Here is a 22,045-nt window from a genome sequence, read left to right on the forward strand (position 1 = left end):
CAAACTGCTACATTTCATCATCTGTTCACCCCTGACTCTTGGGAGTCACTTCAAACATAAGCCCTTTTAACCCCATCTCCCTTAACTTGCATAGATTTTCATTTACCCCTTCAATTGATCGCCAAGGCACATGCCAAACTGCATTGTGCCTGTCTCAATGCATCTCCGAATCATCAGGCGGTAACAAGGTTCAAAGACATGTAGTGGGCATGGCACGGAGGGATAAGCCATAGTACACACGAAAATAGGCACGTTCTTATTTAAACTGTGGGGAAGAGAAAATAACATGAGACTTAAAGCAATGGAGAACATAGAAAGATGGGCCAAACTCCATGTCTTTCCCTAGTGGAAAGCAGGGAAACATAAAAAATAATGAGATGCAACTGAAGCCACAGGCTGAGTCCTCTGATCTAGTACAGAGGTTAGTCTAAGGTAGCCTTTCTCCACCAGTGGCCCAAAGGCCCTTTGTAGGCCTTCAGGATAGTTCAAAGGGGTCATAGGTAAAAATTGCATCAACAGAGTTTAGGTATCATGAGACTAAGGGGCCAACCAGTAGTACAGAAGGCCACAGAAATGAAACAAAGTCTGGGGGAGGCTACAGTGGGGAAAAAGCTGAGAAACACTAGTCTAAGGCCTAAGATAAACAAAGTAATCATTCACATACTCTATTTTGACTTAAGAAGTTCTGGAGTACTTTAATGTTTTAGGCAATAGTTATCTTTTCTTCCTTCCCTCCTTTCTTCCCTCCTTTCTTCCTTCCTACCTTCCTTCCTTCCTTCCTTCCTTCTTTCCTTCCCTCTCTCCCTCCCTTCCTGCTTCCATACCTTCTCTACAGTCATACCCATCCCTTCTATTCTTTCTTCCCTTCATCCATCATTCCCTCCCTTTCTTTCTTTTCCCCTTCATTACTTTGTCCTTCCTATTTTCCCTCCCTTTCTTCCTCATTCCTCTCCACCACTTTCCTTTCTTTCTTACTTTCAACTCAAACTACTCTCTCCAAGTTTCTTACTATATAGGAACTAGTGGCCTAGCTCTTCAGAATAGTGGTGGGAAATTATCTGCATGACCCCTGTTATCATCTTACATGGGCCAAAACTCCACAGAATGTCCATACCAGGACCAATTGGGCAAGAAGGGAAAAATGGAAAAAATAATCTACCTCGGTAATGTTCCAACCCTTTTTTAACAATAGAATAACTGTGTACTTTCGTTGTAGATAATGGGGCCACCACACATTCAGAAAAACTGGTATATTGGCTTTGGAATCAGGACCCATGTGCATCCATAATTATTCATAACAACCAACATGGTGAATCAAGGCAAAAATATTGTATGGGTCCATCTATTTCATCAGCATTGGTTGTTATCTTACTAGTCTAAAAAGGAATATGGGAACCTATCAAAAGATAACAGACCATTGCACATTCTTAAAAATATGAATTTCATTCATTTCAATGAATAGTCCTCTTGTACTTTCTAGTGTTTTAATAGGGGAACTCATTATATGATAGCACTGTAGCACTGTCCTCCCATTGTTCATCCATTTGCTAGAGCGGGCCTAGTAACGTCTCCATTGTGAAACTTGTTGTTACTGTGTTTGGCATATCGAATACGTCTCGGGGAGCTTGCCAGGCTTTGTCATACAGGCGAGATACTCTCGGTAGCTTGCCAGGCTCTCCGAGAGGGGTAGAGGAATCGAACTTGGGTCAGCTGCATGCAAGGCAAAATGCCCTACCCGCTGGGCTATCGCTCCATATTATTATATGATATTTAAAAATTATTTTTAATTTTAAAACATTATTTCACATGACTGTGTTTTGGGGCTAGTTTTCTGCCTCATTGAAGTATGTGTTACAGCATTAAATGGTACTTCAAGGGGCCAGAGCAATAGTACAGATGGTAGGGCATTTGCCTTGCACACGGCTGACCAGGTTTGATCCCTGGCAATTATTATGGTTCCCTGAGCATTGCCAGGAGAAATTCCTGAGCACAGAGCCAAGAGTAACCCCTGAGAATTGTTAGGTGTGGCCCCAGAATAAAAAATTGCCTCAAAACATAGCTCAGAAGGACTCAATATATAAATCAGAAATAATGATAAAGTTGTCCCAAGCATATCCAATGTAAGTCAACAATAAAATAAGGATTTTCTCTCTGGTTTCCCAAGAAAACAATGTGAGAGTTGAATCCATTCTAGAATCTGAGTTTTGAAATGTTCTCTATTACATATCTCTATTCTGGGATCATAACCAGACCAGTTTTGGGGAGCTGGAGAGATACTACAAAAAGTAAGGAACTTGGCTTGTATGTGGTCAACCCAGGTTTAAAGCCTTACATCCCATATGTTCCTCCAAGCACTGCCAGGAGTAATTCCTGAGTGTATAGTTAGGAGTAATCCCTAAGCATCTCCAGGTATGACCCCAAAATAAAAGAAAACAATCAAAAAATATTATGTATGATATTTAGTGTAACTAGAGGGAATGCATTGTTTTAAGGGGGGATTCTCAGGTCAACCTTGACTCAAGTATAGGGAGGAGAAGTAGAGAAAGAGTGGAGGGGAGAGGGAGAAGAGACAGATGAAAAGCACCAGGGTCAGGGGAGTCAGGTACAAAGGTGGTGTTAAGAATGGTAGAGCCACATATCCAAATCACAGAGTCAACAACACTGAAATCAAGAGACCCAAACTTTAACAACTGAACTTACAATTGTTCCTGTCAAGAGGTTAGTAATATTGGAAGGGAACCGGGGAACATTGGTGGAGGGAAGTTGACACAGGTGGTGGGATCGGTGCTGCAATATTGTATGTATAAAACTCAACTATAAATAACTTGAAAGTCATGGTGGTATAATAAAAAGAAATTTTAAAAACATACTAGTTTTTGCCATCAACAAGCTTACCCCTGAGGTGAGGATCCACTGGGAAGGCAGAAACAAAAGGGCAGCCAAGTAAGAGGCAGAAATGAATAACCAGCTTCTACTTTTCCCAGTCATTGAGCTATCTATTAGTCCAGACAGGTACAGAGCTGGGAGCTCCTAGTTCATTTCTGTCCTTTACCTCTCACCATACCTATATGGCTGCTGACCATTTGGTGAATAATTTCTAAGCAACGATTCACTGATTTTAAGTCCATGGAGAACGAACTATTATCCCCAATATACAGATGAGGAGACAGAGGTCCAGGTGGGGTAAATGACTTGCTTAGGGCCCCAGAACTGGGTTTTAAGGCCAACTCTGGTGATCCTAAATTTTTTACCTCATCCTACCTCCTTATGTATTCAAAAAATTCTGACACTTGACAAGATCCCCTGATGAAACCATTCAAATTTCCTCCTGCCAGCAATACCAAGGTGCTAATGTCTCAACATGTCCTGGTCAAGTGCTGTGGTTTATGACCTCAGCAATGTACTGTCATGTGTTGAGCAAATGTCTCAGGGGTGAAGAAAAACCCTATTGGTGGCTTTCCTTTCACTGCTTTACATTTTATTGAGCTCCTCTCCCATGCCAATTTCAAGCTACCAACAAGCTCTCACTGAATGGGGAATTCCCATTGTGTTCAATGTGTGAACTGGGCTCTGGTTGGACTGAAACAGAAAACAGGAATATCATATACATACTTAGAAAGTTCTTCCATTTCCTCTTCATCAATTTTTGTTCGTTCTTCTAGATCTTCTGGAAGAAATTTAGCGATTATTTCCTCCATGGTGACATTTATTTTGTATTTTCTTGATGCCAAGCACTAGAGGAGTGGGGGAGAAGGCAATTAGATAATTGTGGAGTCATCAGAAGAACACAGAGCTCTGCTGATGTAATCACAAGACCCTAATGCCCATGTATGGAGGTAATTTTGACCCATTCCCTTCAGCAGCTGATGCTATCTTAATAGATGCATTATTGATATGTGAGTGTTTTTTAAATAACATACAACTGATGACTTCAGTACTTTTATCATTAATAAGGACATTTCAGCTAAAAATTATGTGCATTAATGTTTTCAAAGTATAATCCCTTTCAAAAAGCACTGGAATTAATGCCCTTGTTGTAACGGGGAAAAGGCCTTTCCTTTCCTTTTATTGATTATAGTGTTTATAAGCTCACTGATGCTCTAGCTAGAAAATGCTTATAGTCATTAGCAAAGAGGTTCACAAAGTAAAAAATTTAACCATTTATATTTTTCCTGCCTATTTCTCTCCATAAAATACTTAATTTCTGAATATTGCAATTCTGAAAATTTTGTAGATCTTAAGTTTTTAAAAATGCACTGAATAGGGCTTTTGGCTATTTCTTTTTAATATATCATCTAAGTTTCATGAAAATGATGTGACAAGCCATCTTCTAGCTTAATTGCTATTGCTCTTCTCCCAAACACCCCTACCTCATGCATATCTAAGAATCTGTCAGTATCAGGTGTTAAACTGAATGAACCAGACAATAGGATGGAAAATATCTGCAGAAAATTGCCTGCAACGGAAATAACACTTACAAGCCCAGCAGAGGGGGCTCCTGAGTGAAAAACTGCTGGCTTTAGACAATATTTCCTTTCCCAGGGAGACTGTGCTTCTAGTCCAAAGTAAGCATGATTGGAATAAGATATTAATCTCTCTGGGAAATGGTGTGTGCTCCTGTGTTAATACACAGAGATAGATAATATCAGTTAGGTTCTGAGTCTTGGAACCCACCACATCTATAGCCAGGATGCATTATCAGTCACCATCAACTACCTCCTGGAGAATCAAGCCCTCACTTTGTCTGATGCCAATCTTTGGAAGAAATCAGTGGCTCAAGAGGTGGCCAATCAAAGAAGAGTGCCTCCTTCACTGATGTTAAAGCTAAAAAATAAGAAAGGCACATACTAAAATGTTAACAGTGGCTTCCTAAGGTGATGAACATATGAATAGATTTTCTTCCCTGTCCATTTATATGGATATTTCAGAGGTTCTACAACACAAATTCATTATGTGTAAAGAATTATGTCTTCTCACCTATAAACAGATCAGCAAATGCTACCCCTTTACCTCTTGACTTTAGTCATGATATGACATTGATTTTCATCCCATTCATTATAAACCATTAGGGCTGCCTTTAGTGGTTATTTCACTCCATTCTTTTGGTTAAATTTTCTGTTTTGTTTTGTTTTTATTTTGGAAGGGAATTTTCAGTGGTACTCAGATTATGCTGATGGGTCTCTGCTCAGGGATCACTCCTGGTGGGACTTGGGGATCCATGCAATGCCAGGGATTGAACTGGAGTTGACTATGTGCAAGGCACCTTTATCACTGTACCATCTCTCTGGCTAACAGTTTCTTCGTTTAAATGCTGCAGTGCGGGGGTGAGAGTCACGTGATCTCTCTGAACCTAAAGAAGTGCTTTTCTTTCTTTTTTATTGTTATTTTATTTTTAATTTTTTAAAAAAATTTATTAATGAATTACCTTGGAGTATAAAGACTTACAAACTTTCGTGCTTGCGTTTCAGTCATACAATGACTGAGTACCCATCCCTCTACCAGTGCCCATTCTCCACCACTAATGATCCCAATATTTCCCACAACACCCCCATCCCATCTCCCCCACCCCACCCCACCTCTGTGGCAGAGCATTCCCTTTTGTTCTCTCTTTCCTTTTGGGTGTTGTAATTTGCACTAGAGGCATTGAGTGGCCATTGTGTTTGATCTACAGTCTACATTCAGCTCGCATCTCCCAACCCGAGCTGGTCCTCCAAATATCCTTTACTTGGTGTTCCCTTCTCTCTCTGAGCTGCCTTTCCTCCCAGCATTTGAGGCCGGCTTCCAAGCCATGGAGTAAGCGCTTTTCAATCTCTTTACACCTGTGGGTTGAAACCGCAACCTCCTTGGAAATTACAGGAGTCAAAGAACATTAATACTGGTTGTAAAGTGTGGCTCATAAGTCCTTGAAGGAGGGAGAACCAAATGGAAAATGGGTCTTCTTGTGCTATGGGAAAATCCATTGAGTTCACTTGAAAAACAAAGATGGCACTTTGTCTGATTCATTTTAGAAGCCCCAGAGCTTTTCAAGTAGCCAAGTATCTTAATGTATGGCAGCTCTGCAAGGTGGTACAAAAACATATCGAAGTCGTGGAATTTTTTCTGGGGAACCTATTATTGGTATCTTCAAGTTATGAATAAAAATTGCTGACAAGGAGACATTGGAGCCAGGAAGGACATACAGAATCACCTAGCATTACAGTGAGTCAAGGATTATGAAAGGATTAGAAGCAGGATCCATATTTATCATCATTACATTTGATTCCAACTCAAATTAATTTTATAAGAAGGAATTAATAGGGGGCTGGAGTGATAGCACAGCGGGTAGGGCTTTTGCCTTGCATGTGGCCAACCTGGGTTCAATTCACAGCATCCCATATGGTCCCCTGAGCACTGCTAGGAGTGGTTCCTGAGTACAGAGCCAGGAGTAATCCCTGTGCATCGCCGCGTGTGACCCAAAAAGCAAAAAAAAAAAAATGAAGGAATTAATAAAAAAGCTATATTTGGAGGCAGAGATATAGTATTGGGGTTGAGGTGCTTGTCAGATGACTCCGAATCAGGCCCCAGCACTAATTATGGTCACCTGAGCAAAGCCTGTGGCGATCAGGAGAAAGCACGAAGCACTACTGGGTGTGGTTACCCCCAATAAAAATCAATCAATTAATTATTTTTTAAAAGCGTTTTGCCTCACTTGCCTGGAAGACTTTATAGAAAGGGGAGGGTGGCTACAAGAAGAGAGAAATGGAGAAACAGTTTTAATGCTAGCAAAATGCAGTGCTTTGGTTTTCAACTGGACATAGCTAAAATACCCACTTCAAGATAAGCTAACAAAACCAACAAAGAGATACTCTTTTTACCTGTGAAAGACTGTCTTTGCAGAGTGGACATTTTGCATTGTGATCAAGGCATCTTTCAAAGCATTTTAAGCAGAAAGTATGCCCACAAGGTGTTGTAACTGGCTCGAAGAACAATCTGAAATTAAAAGGCAAATTTTAGGGAAAGTGAAATAAGACTATAAAATAAAATATAGAAGTACTCAGCATTAAGACATTATAGTATTATTTTGAAAATTGTTTTATATGCATGGGGGTATAAAATTTTTAAATCTCTGATGATGCTGCACTTCAGAAGAGCATTTGCCTTTTATTTCTGAACGGGATTTAAAACAATGCATTTATTGAGGTTTAGGATGTTGCTAGATCATTTTGTAGCATTAATTCTAGTCAGTTTCTTCTGAAGCATTCATATTTTCCACTAGCAGTTGCAGGAAAATGAAGATGCATAGACAGAGTGTTTGAATAGAATCCATTCTAAAATATTACCCAGCTTACGTATTTGCAAACACCCATATAAACAAAAACATTTACACATTTAATGCTTTTTAAAAATTACACATTTAAAGTCATATTACAACGGAAAAATACTTGGCTTATTTGTTAATCTTAATTTCATTTTTTACCTAAACAATTTTTACTGCCTGCAGGATCTCAAAATTGTATCTATAACAAACATATGGATAAATCATTTTCTTATGAAGTAGAGCAATAGCAATGTGATTACTGACAGATACATGGACAGACACGTACATGAACATATGTGTACTCACACATATTCAATAGGATTCTATTTTAATGGCTTTGCTACCTAGAGACTGGATATTTTCAAAGCATCTGGTGGTTTTTTAAAGCTATTCTGTAAATTCAGAGGTTCATGGACTGACTTTTTTCAAAGTGGGGGCTCACCTGCAGCAGGATCACTGGGTGGGGACAGCTGAAAATGATGATGGCTCAGGAGTGGGGCTCGCACTCCCCCAGAGGGCAGAAAGAAAGAAAAGACACCTGACCAGCCTATTTCGATCTCACAAGAGTGTTCAGTGGAGAGGAAGAAGCTGCTAGCTGCACAGCGCCCTCGTGTGTCCAGGAGGGGCACTAGGCGACTGGAAATCAAATTGTCAAAGCTAAAAAGTGAAATTGAATCTAGGCCAGGCAGGAAGATAAGTTAGAGGGCTAGAGTGCATGTTTTGCATGCAGAAGGCCTGGGTTTGCCCCAGTACCACATATTGTTCCCTGAGCATTTCCAGGAGCAACTCTCAAACATGGGCCTGAAGTATTATCTAAGCACCACAGGGTGTAGCCCGCAACCTCCAGCCCCTGCACCAAAAAAAATTTCAATCTATCAACTGAATGAAACTGAAGTCTAGAATTGATCAAGTCACTAAACTATGTGTATTATCTGTTGTGAAATGAAAATCTATCCAACTTGCCCTTCCAGTTCTGTGTCTTTTTTAGAAAAAGCTACTGTTCTCTGTGTGTGCATGCACACGCACACACATCACCTGGGGACCTTTTACTTCAAACAGCTTTTTTGATGCATAATTTATGCTCCTGGAACCGTGCAGCCGCATACGCGGCCGCGCGACATCTTATTATGACATCTTATTATCTCATTCCTACTTTGTACAAACTGGCAGGCTACTGAATGTAGCCTGCCCACATGGCAGAGTCTGGCAAACTCCCTGTGTCGTACCCAATATGCCAAATACCAGTAACAATGATGGGTCTCATTCTCCTAAAGAGCCTTGAATATAATCTCAGGGCTAGGATGAAGGAGACGTTACTGGGGCCTGCTCGAGGCAATCGACGAATAACAGGATGATTTGTGATTGTGATTTGTGAATTTATGTGCAATAAACTGAACATACTTAAAGTGCAATGACTTGGTTACTTCTGCCATATATTAACTTGTGAAATAATTTCCACTGTCAAGATTTAAAACATACCAATTATCTCTATGTTCTTTATCCAACTATCTTTACCATATCGGTCCCTTCTCTATCCCAACTGCCTTCTCCCCCATCACTTGGGACAGGCTTCTAAACATGACCAGTTCTCCTGGCCCTTCTTCCTACTCTTCTTGAGTATTAGTCTTACATTATGTTTTTTATACCCCACAAATGAAATCAATCATTCTATGTCTGTATTTCTCCTTCTGACTCATTTCATTAATCATTATACTCTCCATATCCATTCATTTATATGCAAATTTCATAATTTAAATTTTCCTAACAACAGCATAGTGTTTTATTGTGTAAATGTACCATAGTCTCTTTATCCGGTCATCTGTTCTCAGACACTCAGGTTGTTTCCACATCCTGGCTATTGTGAATAAGGCAGCAAGGTTTTTAAAAAGCTCCTAAAGATGATTTTCATAAGCATCCAGGGCTGAGAATCACTCTGTGATACAAAATTACTAAACTCTGTATAGACAAATCTTCTGATTTGGTTTCTAAGCCCAATTATCATGTCACCTATGGAGCTTTAAAGACAAGAAATCCTGCAAAGTCCCAATGGGGAAAGGTCAAACAGAGGGACAGAGATTTGATATTTTTACCAAGTCGATGAACATCTGGAATAAGAGGGTGACTTCTCATATATTTAAATGTTTTTTGCTTTTTGAATGTTAAAGTCCTGTTTAAATCTAATTTATCAGAATTAATGTACTTTAGTTATTGAATTGACCCCAAAATACAATCAATTTTTTAAAAAATTAATGATGGACATCTTAAACAAAGCACTAAGGAGAAAAAACTTTTGAAACAAAATCACTGTGACTGTTCTCCCGTTGTTCATCGATTTTCTCAAGCGGGCCCAGTAATATCTCCATCATGAGACTTTGTTGTTACTGTGTTTGGCATGTCGAATACATCACGGGTAGCTTGCCAGGCTCTGCCGTGAGGGCAAGATACTCTCGGTAGTTTGCCGGGCTCTCTGAGAGGGGCGGAGGAATCGAACTCGGGTCGGCCATGTTGGCTGCGTGCAAGGCAAATGCCCTACCCACTGTGCTATCGCTCCAGCCCGAAACAAAATCATTACTCATAAATGACATAATATTCGTAAACTTAGTGGTAGAACGCATGTCTTGCATGCATGAAACCATGAGTTTGACCACAAAACAAAAGAAAAGCAAACAAACGCCCAGCTTTTCTCCAACAATCAGCTCCAGGTAAGCAAAAAAAAAATGTGGAAGGGTTGAATATAAAGGAATATACAGTGAAAGCTTTACTTCTTCCTTTCCTATCTGAATGATCATGAAATATTTTTCTTGCCTAACTACCTAATTGCTGGGTAAAGCACTTCCAGTATTATATTGAATAAGAGTGGGGAGGGTTGGCAACCTTGTGAGAGAAGAAAAGTGCCTGCCACAGAGACAGGATGGGGTGTGTGTGACTTGAGGGAAACTGGGGAACTGGGGGACATTGGTGGTGGGAAATTTACATCGGTGAAGGGAAGAGTGTTGTAATATTGTATGACTGAAATTCAATCATGAACAACTTTGTGACTGTGTATCTCATGGTGATTCAATTTAAAAAAACGTACAGAATGACTATTAGAATTAATAAGTTGTTAACATTAGCAAGGATGCCGAATAAATATGCAGACACACATAGTCACACATATAGTCACACATAGTTCACACAAAAGTTTCATTCTATGTACCTTTAACAATCATTAGATAACATATTTTAAATATTCAATCATTTGTTTTGGGGGTTTTGTTTCACACCAAGCAGGGATCAGGACTTATTCCTACCTATGAACAGAGGAATAACCATTTTCAGAGCTTAGGGAACCATATATGCTGTCAGGGATCAAATCAGTTTCAGAAGCATACAAGGCCTCACCTCCTATACTATCTCTGTGCTCCTTAGAAACACATTTTTAAAAAAGATAGTATTTACAATTGATTTTTGGACATCAAGTGTATAGGATTAAATCTAATGAAAGTGGTATGAGACCTCTACTGGGAAAAAACCTCTAAATAGCTAATTGAAAGAAAATAAAGACTTATGAATGCATCAGTAAAGATCTCAATATGTTATTTCATTTGTTTTTTGTGGAGCATGACAATTTAATTTCTAAACTTGATAAGGCAGGGCTAAAGTTCAAGTACCAAGAGGATTCTAAATAACAGTCCTGAGGAAGATTTGCCCTACCACACAGAACTTTAGTAAAACCATAGTTATTAAAACAGTGGATGAATAGCTCAAGCACAAATAGACCCATGAAATAGAATAGAAAGCTCCCAAATAAATCCAGACGTAGTTTCTTGATCCATGACAAATATGACACTTCAAAGAAGAGGGGATATTTTCAATACACAAATAACATTCATGGTCAATGCTATTTGGAATAGCTGACTCTCTCTGAAGGGGAAAATACAGTTGAAATGTTACTCAGACCATACACAAAAACAATTCTATATTGACTGTAAACAAATGTAAAAGGCAAACAGTAAAAGCTTTCAAAGGTGAAACAAGAAAAATTTGAATTCAAGATCAAAGAACACCAAGAAAATACTAATTATAGGTGAGAAGGCAGATGATTTTTACTGTGTTAAAATTCATCGAAAGATTACATAAAGAGAGTAAGCAAGACACAGTGTCCATGGCATATGCAGTAAAGTACTTGTCTAGAGAATACATAGACATCAACAAGTCAGCAAATAAAAGCTAACACCTAATGTGTAAAAGCAGATGCATGGGCATACATAAAACTTTTCATAGTAATGTTATTCATAATGGCCTCAAACTGAAACAAGCCTTGAATAGCCACCTATCATAGAACAACTGACCAAATGTGGTAGATTTATATAATAATGTAAGAAGAATGTGATAATGAAAATGAACCCATCTCAGCTACATGCAATAACACAAATCATTCTTTTTTAATACAATGTAAGAAAATTAAAGTATATTGCTATTTATTATGAAAAGTAACACAAAATTGATCATTTTCAACCTTTGAAGTATTCATAGTATTTAATATATGAACATTTCCATGCAAAGGAAACATATTACTTTCAAAGTAATTTCCTTCAATCGAGATGCTAGAAGTTTGAAAACTCTATGAAGACTAGGTTTAAAAGATTTCTCTTTCTTGGTCCCAACTGAAGATCATCAACACTTAGGTGAATTTTTACATCAAATTTCTTTTCTATGCATTACTTACTGAAGTGTGTTTGTATTCTGTGTATCTTTGTTAATAGAAAGAAGCTTTATAAACAATACTGGCATCATTTCTGATAAAAATGCAGAGTGTTGGACATCACTAAATTATGCTGATTGAGAATGTATATATTAACAATATCTTCAGGTGATTAATACTATACTCTGTAGAAAACAATGTTTCACATTATTAAGAACCTCGCATTAATGTAATTTAAAATGATGGCTATGTCAATAAAAATTAATTTGGAGAAAAAAGAAGACAGAATAAAAATAATGACATTTTTAAACTAAGAAAAGCTACACTAGATTAATAAAATATGCATATATGGATACTTAACTGTTTTTTAAAAGGACATGCTTTGTAATCTCGAATATAGTGATTATAGGTAACAAAGCTGTGTGGTGTATGGGAAAGTTGTAAATAAAGTAAAACCTAAGAGTTCTAATAAGAAAAGAATTCCTTTTCTTCTTTCTTTTTAATTGTATGAATATATGTTAGTTGGATCTAATGTTGCAATTATTCTACAGCATATGAGAACCAAAGAATAAGGAAAAGAAAGAAATAGGTGACCAATAAGATAGAATACCAAAATTAAAAAACAAGAAAAAATAGATCAAAGTCATGATAGAGGTTTAGGGGAGAAGAAAAGAGTGAGAATTTGAAAGTAGCATCTGGACACCTTCTGGGCTTTGATCAATGCTGCATTACTCAAACTAAGAAGATTTATTGCTTGAATATCCACTTTACAGTATTTGTTTGTTAAGATAAATACCTTTATATTTTATGTATTTTCCACTGTGTATATTTCACCACTTCAAATGTTTCTCAAAAATGTGATTTGCAGGCTGATTTGGGAACCACTGCTGCGATCTAACTATGAGACCAGCCAAACCAGAATAGCTCATTTCCTCAGTAATTTGAATCCAATAAATCTGAATGCTTTTTATACTATTTGGTGACGCTAATGATGATGATTGATGAATCTGTATCTGCAAAACTATTTTTCCTTAGAATTTCAAAATCGGGCATATTGTTCATTTGAGAATGCAATCCACATCAAATGACAGTGCTGTAGCTGACTAACCACAATAAATTCTGACCTTTAATGAACAGATGAACACAACAGACACAAAGAAACCCAGGCACCTCTTACAAGGAGTGGGATTAAAGTGTTCCCAATCTGGAGGGTCACAAGTTTGCATGTGGCCCCAGAGGCTACATAATTATGCTTTGAAATCATTCAAAAGTTAGATGCTTCAGCTCTATCACCTTTCAGTCTTCAGTTCACTTCTTATCTCAGGACTACTTTCCCACTCTCTCAGGATTGCATTAATAAAAGGGGAGAACAGATAGAATCTCTTGCATTCCTACACATGTGCAATACTGTTTTATATATATATATACATATAGATGTTAACATTCTATGCTAAAAGAAAGCAATGAGGATTAGTTCCATTTCTCTTGAAGACATTAAGAGTCAAATGAACTTATCAAACTGGCAGGCTACCGAATGTAGCCTGCCCACACGGCAGAGTCTGGCAAACTCCCTGTGTCGTACCCAATATGCCAAATACCAGTAACAATGATGGGTCTCATTCTCCTAAAGAGCCTTGAATATAATCTCAGGGCTAGGATGAAGGAGACGTTACTGGGGTCTGCTCGAGACAATCGACGATTAACAGGATGATTTGTGATTTTGTGATTGTGAACTTATCCAAGGCCACATGACTAACATTAATAGCAGGGTTTCAGATGGAAGTCACATCTGATTTTTAAGTTTCCTTCTCCAAGGCCATATAATAGGATCAAGACTATAAATATATCTAGAACAGATATTATTCATCTACGTATAGCTACATATACTCACACAAGTACTGTTACCATTTCTTGTCTCCAGAGAGAAAACCAATAGTTGATAGACACAGATAGATTAATGGTAGATGAAAGATAGAGTGAGCTAGAAATAGATTGAGCCTTGAATTTCTCTCTCTTCTCTATAAAAGGTAAAGGCCCTCCCGTTGATCGTGGATTTGCTCGAGCGGGCCCAGTAACGTCTCCATTGGAGACTTTTGTTGTTACTGTGTCTGGCATATTGAATACTCTCGGTAGCTTGCCAGGCTCTCCGAGAGGGGCGGAGGAATCAAACTCGAGTCGGCCATGTTGGCCGCTTGTAAGGCAAACGCCCTACCCGCTGTGCTATCGCTCCAGCCCCTCTTCTCTATACTACTTTATATAATGATTTCAACAAACAGTTGGGGAGGCATTTGTAAATCAGAGAGGGGTCTGATTTATTTCATAAAAGTTTATTTACATTGTACAGTGATGGCATAAGTAATAATAATAAATGCTTTCAGTTAGATGTCAGCCGGGATAAAACATTTGGCTTGTCTGGAAGTAGCTATCTTTACCCACCCATTACATCTTTGCATTGTGTTCCTTTGCTGCTATCAGCTGAGAGCAAAGGAGGACCTAGGAAGAGAGTGGAAGGGGCGTGGAGGGAGAGAAAGAGAAGGAGGAAGGACAAAACAAACTAATTCCTCAACCACAAGTGATTTGAGTAGCCCAAACTAGGCTGGATATACAGCTTCACATTTCAATTGATGAAGAAGTCACTGGGTCATTTAGTTAACTGGTTCAAAATCTCCTTGTTATCCCAGGGGGACTGCTTGCTAGTAGTCATATAGTTGACCTCCAAAGACTAGGGGATCAATACAAAACACTGAAGACTGGGGGCCAGATATCTTAGTAGTTGGCATCAGAGACCAACTTACCTGAGCCGCAGGGGACACTCTTCCAGTCCAGCTTGAGAGGCTGGGAGATGGGGTAAACTGTCCCTCCATTGTTTCCTCCTTTGATTTTGTTAATGACATAAAGAAATTTCATGACAAAGGAGAGAAAAGAGCATGCACTTGAAAATGAACATAGGGAGAGCAAAAACAAGTGAGCAGGAGCAAACAAGCGAGTACACCAGAGACAGTGATAGGGAATGAGAGACAGTTAGACACACACAGAGAGATAGTGAATGAGAGTGAGCCTCAGAAAGTAAGAGGAATTCTACACCCAAAATTGGAATGTGGGTGATTCTAGAGCAGCCCTTGCATTCTTTCCCCTGTGGTATTTCTAAGCTTCTCTGGATATTTTCTCTCTAATCAGGATATGGTCACACTCAAACTTGTCTTTCAGCAACACAGCACCCAAGGGAGAAAGGGTTGGGTTTTATTCTAACAACAACACAACTGTCTAAAATCACTACCCAGCTGTTTGTCTGGAAGGATCTCTACCCTCGATCATCTCCCCCAACGATACACACATATCAAGTAGACATTAATAAGAACCTTTACCACAATAGAAAGAAGTAAAACACTCAGGAGGAGTAGAAAGAGAAACTGTGGTGAGACTAAGAATTCGCACTAAAACATGCCTATGAAAGCACCTATCAAAATATCATTCTACATTAGAGACCAGCCCTGTGGGAAGGGAGATTATCTGCTTCTGTTAACATTTAAGAGCCCTACCAAACAGAAATGCTCTCCAGACTTGGCAGATTTCATTTTTGTCATAAAGCAGGTAGAGTCTAGCTCTACTTACCAGTGTACACAATGCCAACTTCAAGCAAAGGTGAGTTTTGTTCACTGAGAACAGAGGGACAGGATAGGGAAATGATGGCTTTCAAACTCAGAGACATTTAACTAGAAAGAGGTATTAACTTCTTTGTGTTTATTTCTTGGACCAGATTTCCAACCCTTCTCTGCATCTCAGCTGTTGAGATCAGGGACAAACAAGATAAAAGAGAGAATGCAGAGGAAAGGGAACAAACCCCGAAGGGAAAACACAAACAGGATGAAACTGTGTTAGATTTTGCAGTTTCTGGATGTTGGGAAGAGTTGTGAAGGAGTGTAAGTGCACTGAAAAACTGGGATTTCTGAGTCAGCACAACTAAGCCTCTCCAAGTGTGATGTCTGGGAAACCAGGGTTCATACCATACACATTCTTAGAATCACAGGTAATGCTACCTGTTGTCTCTAGTTGGAAATAGTTTCCCTATATCTAAACCTGGGGTTCTGGTATGAGTCACTTGCTGCCTGGCAGGTAAAAGGAAACAGGTTGATTAAACTCTTCCTACTCTCGGCCATTACACCTGCACAAATACCACAATATGTAGGTAATGCTTCATGGGGAGGACTTTCATGTTCCATTCATAAAACTGTTCATTATTGGGTTTATCCAAGTTTTGGAACAAATCTGCCAGCTCACATTTGTTTTGCTAAAGGACTAGAAAGCACACATTGTTAAGGTAATGGCTAATCCTGCTCAAGTTGATGTAGATGACCGGCAAAGTTATTCTGAATACAGGTGCAAGTGATTGATGAGGAAGCATCTGTGTTTGGAAATGGCAAGAAAATGCTGAGGTGCCTTTTTGAACTGGATTACACTGGATGGTGAACCAAAAGATTGTTTTTTGATATCTTTTATTGAATTTGTATAAATATCTTAGCTTCCCTTTAATGAACTCTTTTTTTTGAAGAAGTACAGACACATCTGTGAATCTAATAAAATCCATGGACCTTGGTCTGAAACAAACATGAATGAATTTAGAATTTCAGGGAAAGAGTATATGTATCCATTAAAATCCACACATAATTACCCCTTAAGGATTCATGGACCTAAATAAAACGTTCCTGGTCTAGAAAAAAGAGCCTAACATATATTGAATAGTTTTTATATATCAGTCATTTTTCCAAGTACATTCAAAATATTTGGTAAAATAGCTTCTCACAACAAGACTTCAGAACAAGAACCCACCTTTGTTTGGACTGGCCATTTGTTGAATAGAAAATGGTCAAAGAAAAAGTCACTTGCTCCAGGTCACCTGCCATAAGTGGCAGAGCCTGGATTCAAAAGCAAAATAATATATCCACTTAGCAACAATGTCAAAGTTTGTGAAATGATATGAATGAAAGTCAATTTTACAGATGGGTCATTGATGCAGTAGCTTAAAGTGTGTGCATGTGGCAGAGAGTGGAGTAGAGAAGCAGGATAATTTGTCTGGCAAGAAAGCTAAGAAAGTAGGCAAGATGGGGCTTCTCACTGGCAAGTATAACATATCCTCTACTTACTACCATTCATGACAAAAACCAAAAATTAGTGAAGCCTTTTCCTTGGCTTCCAAAGAGTAGGCTTATGTAGCTACCACTAGGCCTTGGCCTTAAGTTTTACATGTTGACCTAAAAAAAGGAGCTTATTTCCAGGATCACAAATGTCAATACTTTCCAGTGCTAGGAAAGTGATGTCTATGGGAGACACAGATCAGTGTAAGGGGATGATGGTGTTATCAGACCATGACCAGAGCGAGAGTGTATGATGCTCTCTGGACTTTCCTTAGCCTGTCTGTTGAACCACCATTACCACAAATTCCAAAGGGGCCAAACAAAAGACATAGTACAAGCCTAGGGTCCAGCCATGTGTGACTTTGTGGTAGATTTTTTTCCATCTCACTCTTTAGGCATTTCAACTCAGGAGTGGAGGGTTTAGCACCTGTAAACAGATTCCAGAAGCTTGCCTCTGCAATCACCAGCATGGTGATTTTTGTTTCATTTGAATGCTTTTTGCATGCTAACCAACCACACAGAGGTTCAGACATCCGAGGAAGGATCATCAGATAGTAAATGGTAACAAAGCCCACTCACCTCATGCACAAGGCACATTCAAGGTCTGTTGCGTCAAAAGTTGCAAGCGGTTCACTAAAAGCAGGTACAGCTTCCTGCTCATTGTTGAAATCTGTAATTCAGAAAACAATGAGTCAGTACTAGATACACACAGGTGTCACAGGCTTCTCAGGTCTAAGGACTGAAACATTTGGTTTCAGTTGGCCATTCTCACCACTTCTGGAGACTTGGTGACTTGGTTATCTGATCAATGAGGTGGGCAGCCACAAAACTGACTTGGGTATTTTTCACATAGACAGAGGGATGCTTGTCAGGGAATAGATAGGTACCCAGGGGATAGGGACCTCAGTCCACAAGAACAGGCCCCACTCTATGAGCCTGGCCTCCCAAGAGAATTGAGGGTGAACTTGTCCCTACCCACCTCTCTTCAGCTGCTAATCCATGTAATCCAATGGGTAAAGTGCTGCATAAGACATGACCCAAATTCTCTGGTCTTACATACAATCCTGGAATAGGGAAGTACAGAACCAAAAAAGGTTGACCTAAAAGGAAGTAACACCATCAAGGGCATGAAGCATCATTCCTTGATACCCTGTTTGCCTTTATACCTTGACCTGCTACCATCACGTACAAAAGGCATGGTTCTGATCCTAGAAACTCTACACACTCTCTTCTCCAAATAACCTGGTAGAAATAATCCTGAGGTCACAGAACTAAGTGGCAGAGATGGGAAACATCCCCAGAACAGTTGGCAAGCTCATCTATATGTTGAGTGACTTGCATAGGCTTGATAAAGCCCTGGTTCCCAATGGGGGTAAAGGTGACTGTGTGTACCTTGCTTAGAAGCTTTGCTAGGAACAGATGGATCTTGAATTTCCATTTTGCAGAGTTTTCTTTTCTTCTCCTGGCATTTACCAGTGTTGCTAGAGGAAGCTCCAGAAGTTCCTGGAAAGGCAGCTGCACCCTCCTCCTCCTCTTCTTCTTGGTCTTTCATGTCACACTCCTGGGTTTCAGTGGTATCCATGGGGCTGGTGCTATCTCCCCAGGCTGCTGCTTCCTCATGATATGAACAGTGTGGGAGTTCCATATTTTCCTGGAGCAAGTAAATATCAAACATCAGAATACACTTAGAAGAATATTGTCCTCTGAGAGTCCTACAAACTGGGGATGAGGACCAAGCTGGAAAGCCCTGATACTTTTTATATACAGATTAATTAGAGGTGGAGAGGATTGAGGGTGCTATAAGGCTGACTTTGCACTTGCTGGTCACACTATACCTTTTACAAAGACTTGCCCAAGTTGGGTGGAATCAATGTGCCCATTTAGACAAGGACACAAAGTCAGGTCAAGACAATGGTTAAAGAAAAAATCATGAAAATATAGTAACCATCTTCTTTCTAATCCCAAGCATTTCCAAGCAATGTTACTCAGTATTTTCTCTTACCCTCATTGCCAAATCAGACCATCTTAAAGTCCCATACCCCAACTACCAAAGGAATTTTTCTCACATTTTGGTCCACATATGTTCAAAGGCCTCTGGAGGGATTCATGTTCTATATCTGGTGTCATTCTTATCAAATGAACTAGAAGCAAATATCTCCCTTTACTAGATTTAGAATAAAATATCTGCAAGTGACACATCCTTGGGAAAAATTATCAAGAATATCCTTGGCCTTTTAAAGGAACTTGCATCCAAATAAAGGGGTATTTGAAAATGGATCTATACGTAAATATAATGACAAGGTATTTATGCAGATTTTCCTGGAGAAACTTTCTCTACTCTCATCTTAGTCCATAGGTCAAGATAATGTTGGTTTTGCCTCTCCAGCTCCTCATACTCTCCCAAGATGGGTATATAGACAACTGGGAAATGCCTTGTGGGTAAGTGAGGTGGAGAGACTAAAGATGTGGTTTTCCTAAGTTTATAACCTGGAGCTAGAGGTTTGGGACTGTTTGACCATAGAAAATGGGATTTTCAGTTTTCCATAAGCCATGTGCATTATCTGCATAGGCCTACACTGTTTGGAAAAGCAAACTGCATGGAAAACCAAATTCTGTTCTACAGCTGAGTCCCACTGGAATGTCAGGGGTGCTATTTTTCTTCATTTCACATTGAGCTGGATAGGGAAGTCACTCAAGGCACTAAAATTCAGTGTTATTAGTGTTCTTAATAATGTAATGATGACATCTAACTATAATGGAAATACACTAGAGCTTCTCTGATTTCAGGAGATGCTCTAAGTTTTGTTCTCTTCTTCTCTTGCTCTCTAATCAGACACACCTGCATTTTATTAATTCTCCAGAGGAGGTAGATCAGCTAAGAAAATGTAAGAATTTCAAAACATAGCAGAGCATCTAAAATACTTCCTATGAGTTCCTAAGGTTAACATATAAATACTGGAAGCAGCCCACAATGGAGCAGAGTCTGTTGCCTCTGGGTTCCGGGAGAAGGGGAGTTTCATAGTAAAACTCAACTTTTTAAGTTTTTTCTAGACCTCAGCTTCTGCATCTTTGTCCTCTGCTATGAATTTCCAGGACATAAATTCCATTTCTGTTTAGTTATGTTCTCTTTTTTTGTCATCTTATTATTCATTTTGAGCAGGGCTAATGATTCGGTACTGGACTCTACTACTGAACTACCTCCCTGGAGCTCTCTCTCTCTCTTTGTTTTAAAGCAACAGTATTTGTCTTTCTTAGTACTTCACAAATCATTTCTCTCTCCTCTACTAGACCAATATTAAGTATTGGTATGAGCCAGCTGTACTAAGGTGTAAAAGCATAGTGCAGATATAAAAAGTTACTGCCATTTGAGGATCAAAGGTCTTGGCAAGATGAGCTCCCCTGGCATCCTAAGGTCAGAAGTTTGAACAAACAAATACATGGAAAGGAACAACTGGCAGGTTTTATTCCCAGATTCCATGCCTATGCTGATCAGGCCACCCCCACTTAATGTCCCCAGGGGAAGTTGGCTGATTCCTTTTTAGTTCTAGCAACTTAGTTGGATGTGCCCGTGAAAGCCAATAGAAAGATCAGGCGGATGCTACCCTGGGTTCACATCTGAAATCCAGGATGACCTTCTACCAAAGAACAAGACCCCAGGAGATGATATTGTTTCTTTCTAATGAACTGAAGAGCTGAGAGAAAGGGAGATAGTGCTTACCTTCCCCATGATTTCCCACAACACCGCCAAACAAAACATCACGAGCAAGTTGGTTAAGTTGAGTTTTACCTGTGCCAAGTCTGGTAGATTATGGATGGTGCCTTCAGTAGCCATTGACTCTACTTGTTCCATTAATCTAAGGTGAGGTGCCAACAGTTTCAGGATATCAGGAGATTGTTCCTGAGAATCCCCCGGGACTGATGGTGAAAAGAAACTAAGGAGAAGCTGTGACATAAAACAAAAGACTTCACTACTTGAGATTCTACAGATGCTGGGGTAATGGGGAAGGGTAAGAGGGGGAAAGGGCCGTAGGGATGGGGGAAACACACCAGGGAGGAAGGCTTGCAACTGCAGACCTTGGCACACTGGGATGGATGGGTGGTCCTCACATCTGAAATGTTATAGAACTCAGAGAATTTCTAGGTTCCTAGTTCCCATGCTTGGCTTCCTCAGGAGAGAAGTATAGCCCAGGAGGACAAATTTTTTTTAAAAAGACCACAGATGTTTCTGGGACCCATACCAGCATGAAATGCCTCAAGTTTTAAGAAACTACTGAGAGACTTACAAATGAGTGATGTGAAGGCAGTAAAGAAAGCCCATTGTGTGTGGGGAGGTGTTACTGGAGTCATGTCCAGTTAATCCCCATCTACAAAAGTGTACTGAGTTCTTCGACTTTTCTTTTCTCTGCTTATCCATTGGATCCCTCCTTTGCCACCATTATGACTGGATTTATAAGCCCTTCCACAGTGAAGTGTTAGAAAAGCAGACTCCAATCATTCTCCCTCTTCTTCAGGCCTCTCCTCCCACATTCTGATCTTCTATTTCCAGTAACTGGCATATCACTTTAAGGACTGGGAATGGGCAGATTCCTGGCTGTGACTGGTAGTCTTTTTAATTGGATAAAGTCTCTACGTGTGTATTGGGAGTGAGGCGGGGGCCAATAGCATGTCAAGAGACACCTGGAGTCAAAGACGTATGTTTTAGTGCAGGCTGCACCTCTAGCAGTCCACATTATTGCTCTACTTCTCTCCTAGGCCAGCAGAACTTATTTATCCATAATAAACATGTGAACCACAAGCTTCTAAACCAAATTCAAGTGTTTTCCATGATCCACCCCTACAGAGCTTGTAGAAACACAAAAGAATGTTCCAGGTTATATGATCAAGGCACAAAATGATCAAATAAATCTAACACAACACTGAAAGCTCATCTCC

General features: G+C 39.5%; 1 protein-coding gene across 2 annotated transcripts in view; it reads right to left on the reverse strand.

Annotated features, from left to right (window-relative positions):
• The window catches only part of LONRF3 (LON peptidase N-terminal domain and ring finger 3), a 43,779-nt gene that overhangs the window by 10,729 nt on the left and 11,005 nt on the right, over nt 1-22,045 (reverse strand). The window contains exons 6-11 of one of the 2 annotated variants that reach the window (XM_056125719.1): nt 20,901-21,056; nt 18,506-18,764; nt 17,693-17,783; nt 6,855-6,969; nt 3,613-3,734; nt 107-265 (exon numbers count right to left, since the gene is read on the reverse strand). In XM_056125719.1, the coding sequence (XP_055981694.1) occupies nt 107-265; nt 3,613-3,734; nt 6,855-6,969; nt 17,693-17,783; nt 18,506-18,764; nt 20,901-21,056 (902 nt within the window). The remainder of the gene's footprint in view (nt 1-106; nt 266-3,612; nt 3,735-6,854; nt 6,970-17,692; nt 17,784-18,505; nt 18,765-20,900; nt 21,057-22,045) is intronic. The other variant, XM_056125720.1, reaches the window with a different exon arrangement.

This window comes from Sorex fumeus, unplaced genomic scaffold, assembly GCF_029834395.1.
Source record: "Sorex fumeus unplaced genomic scaffold, SorFum_2.1 ptg000058l, whole genome shotgun sequence".
Lineage (NCBI taxonomy): Eukaryota > Metazoa > Chordata > Mammalia > Eulipotyphla > Soricidae > Sorex > Sorex fumeus.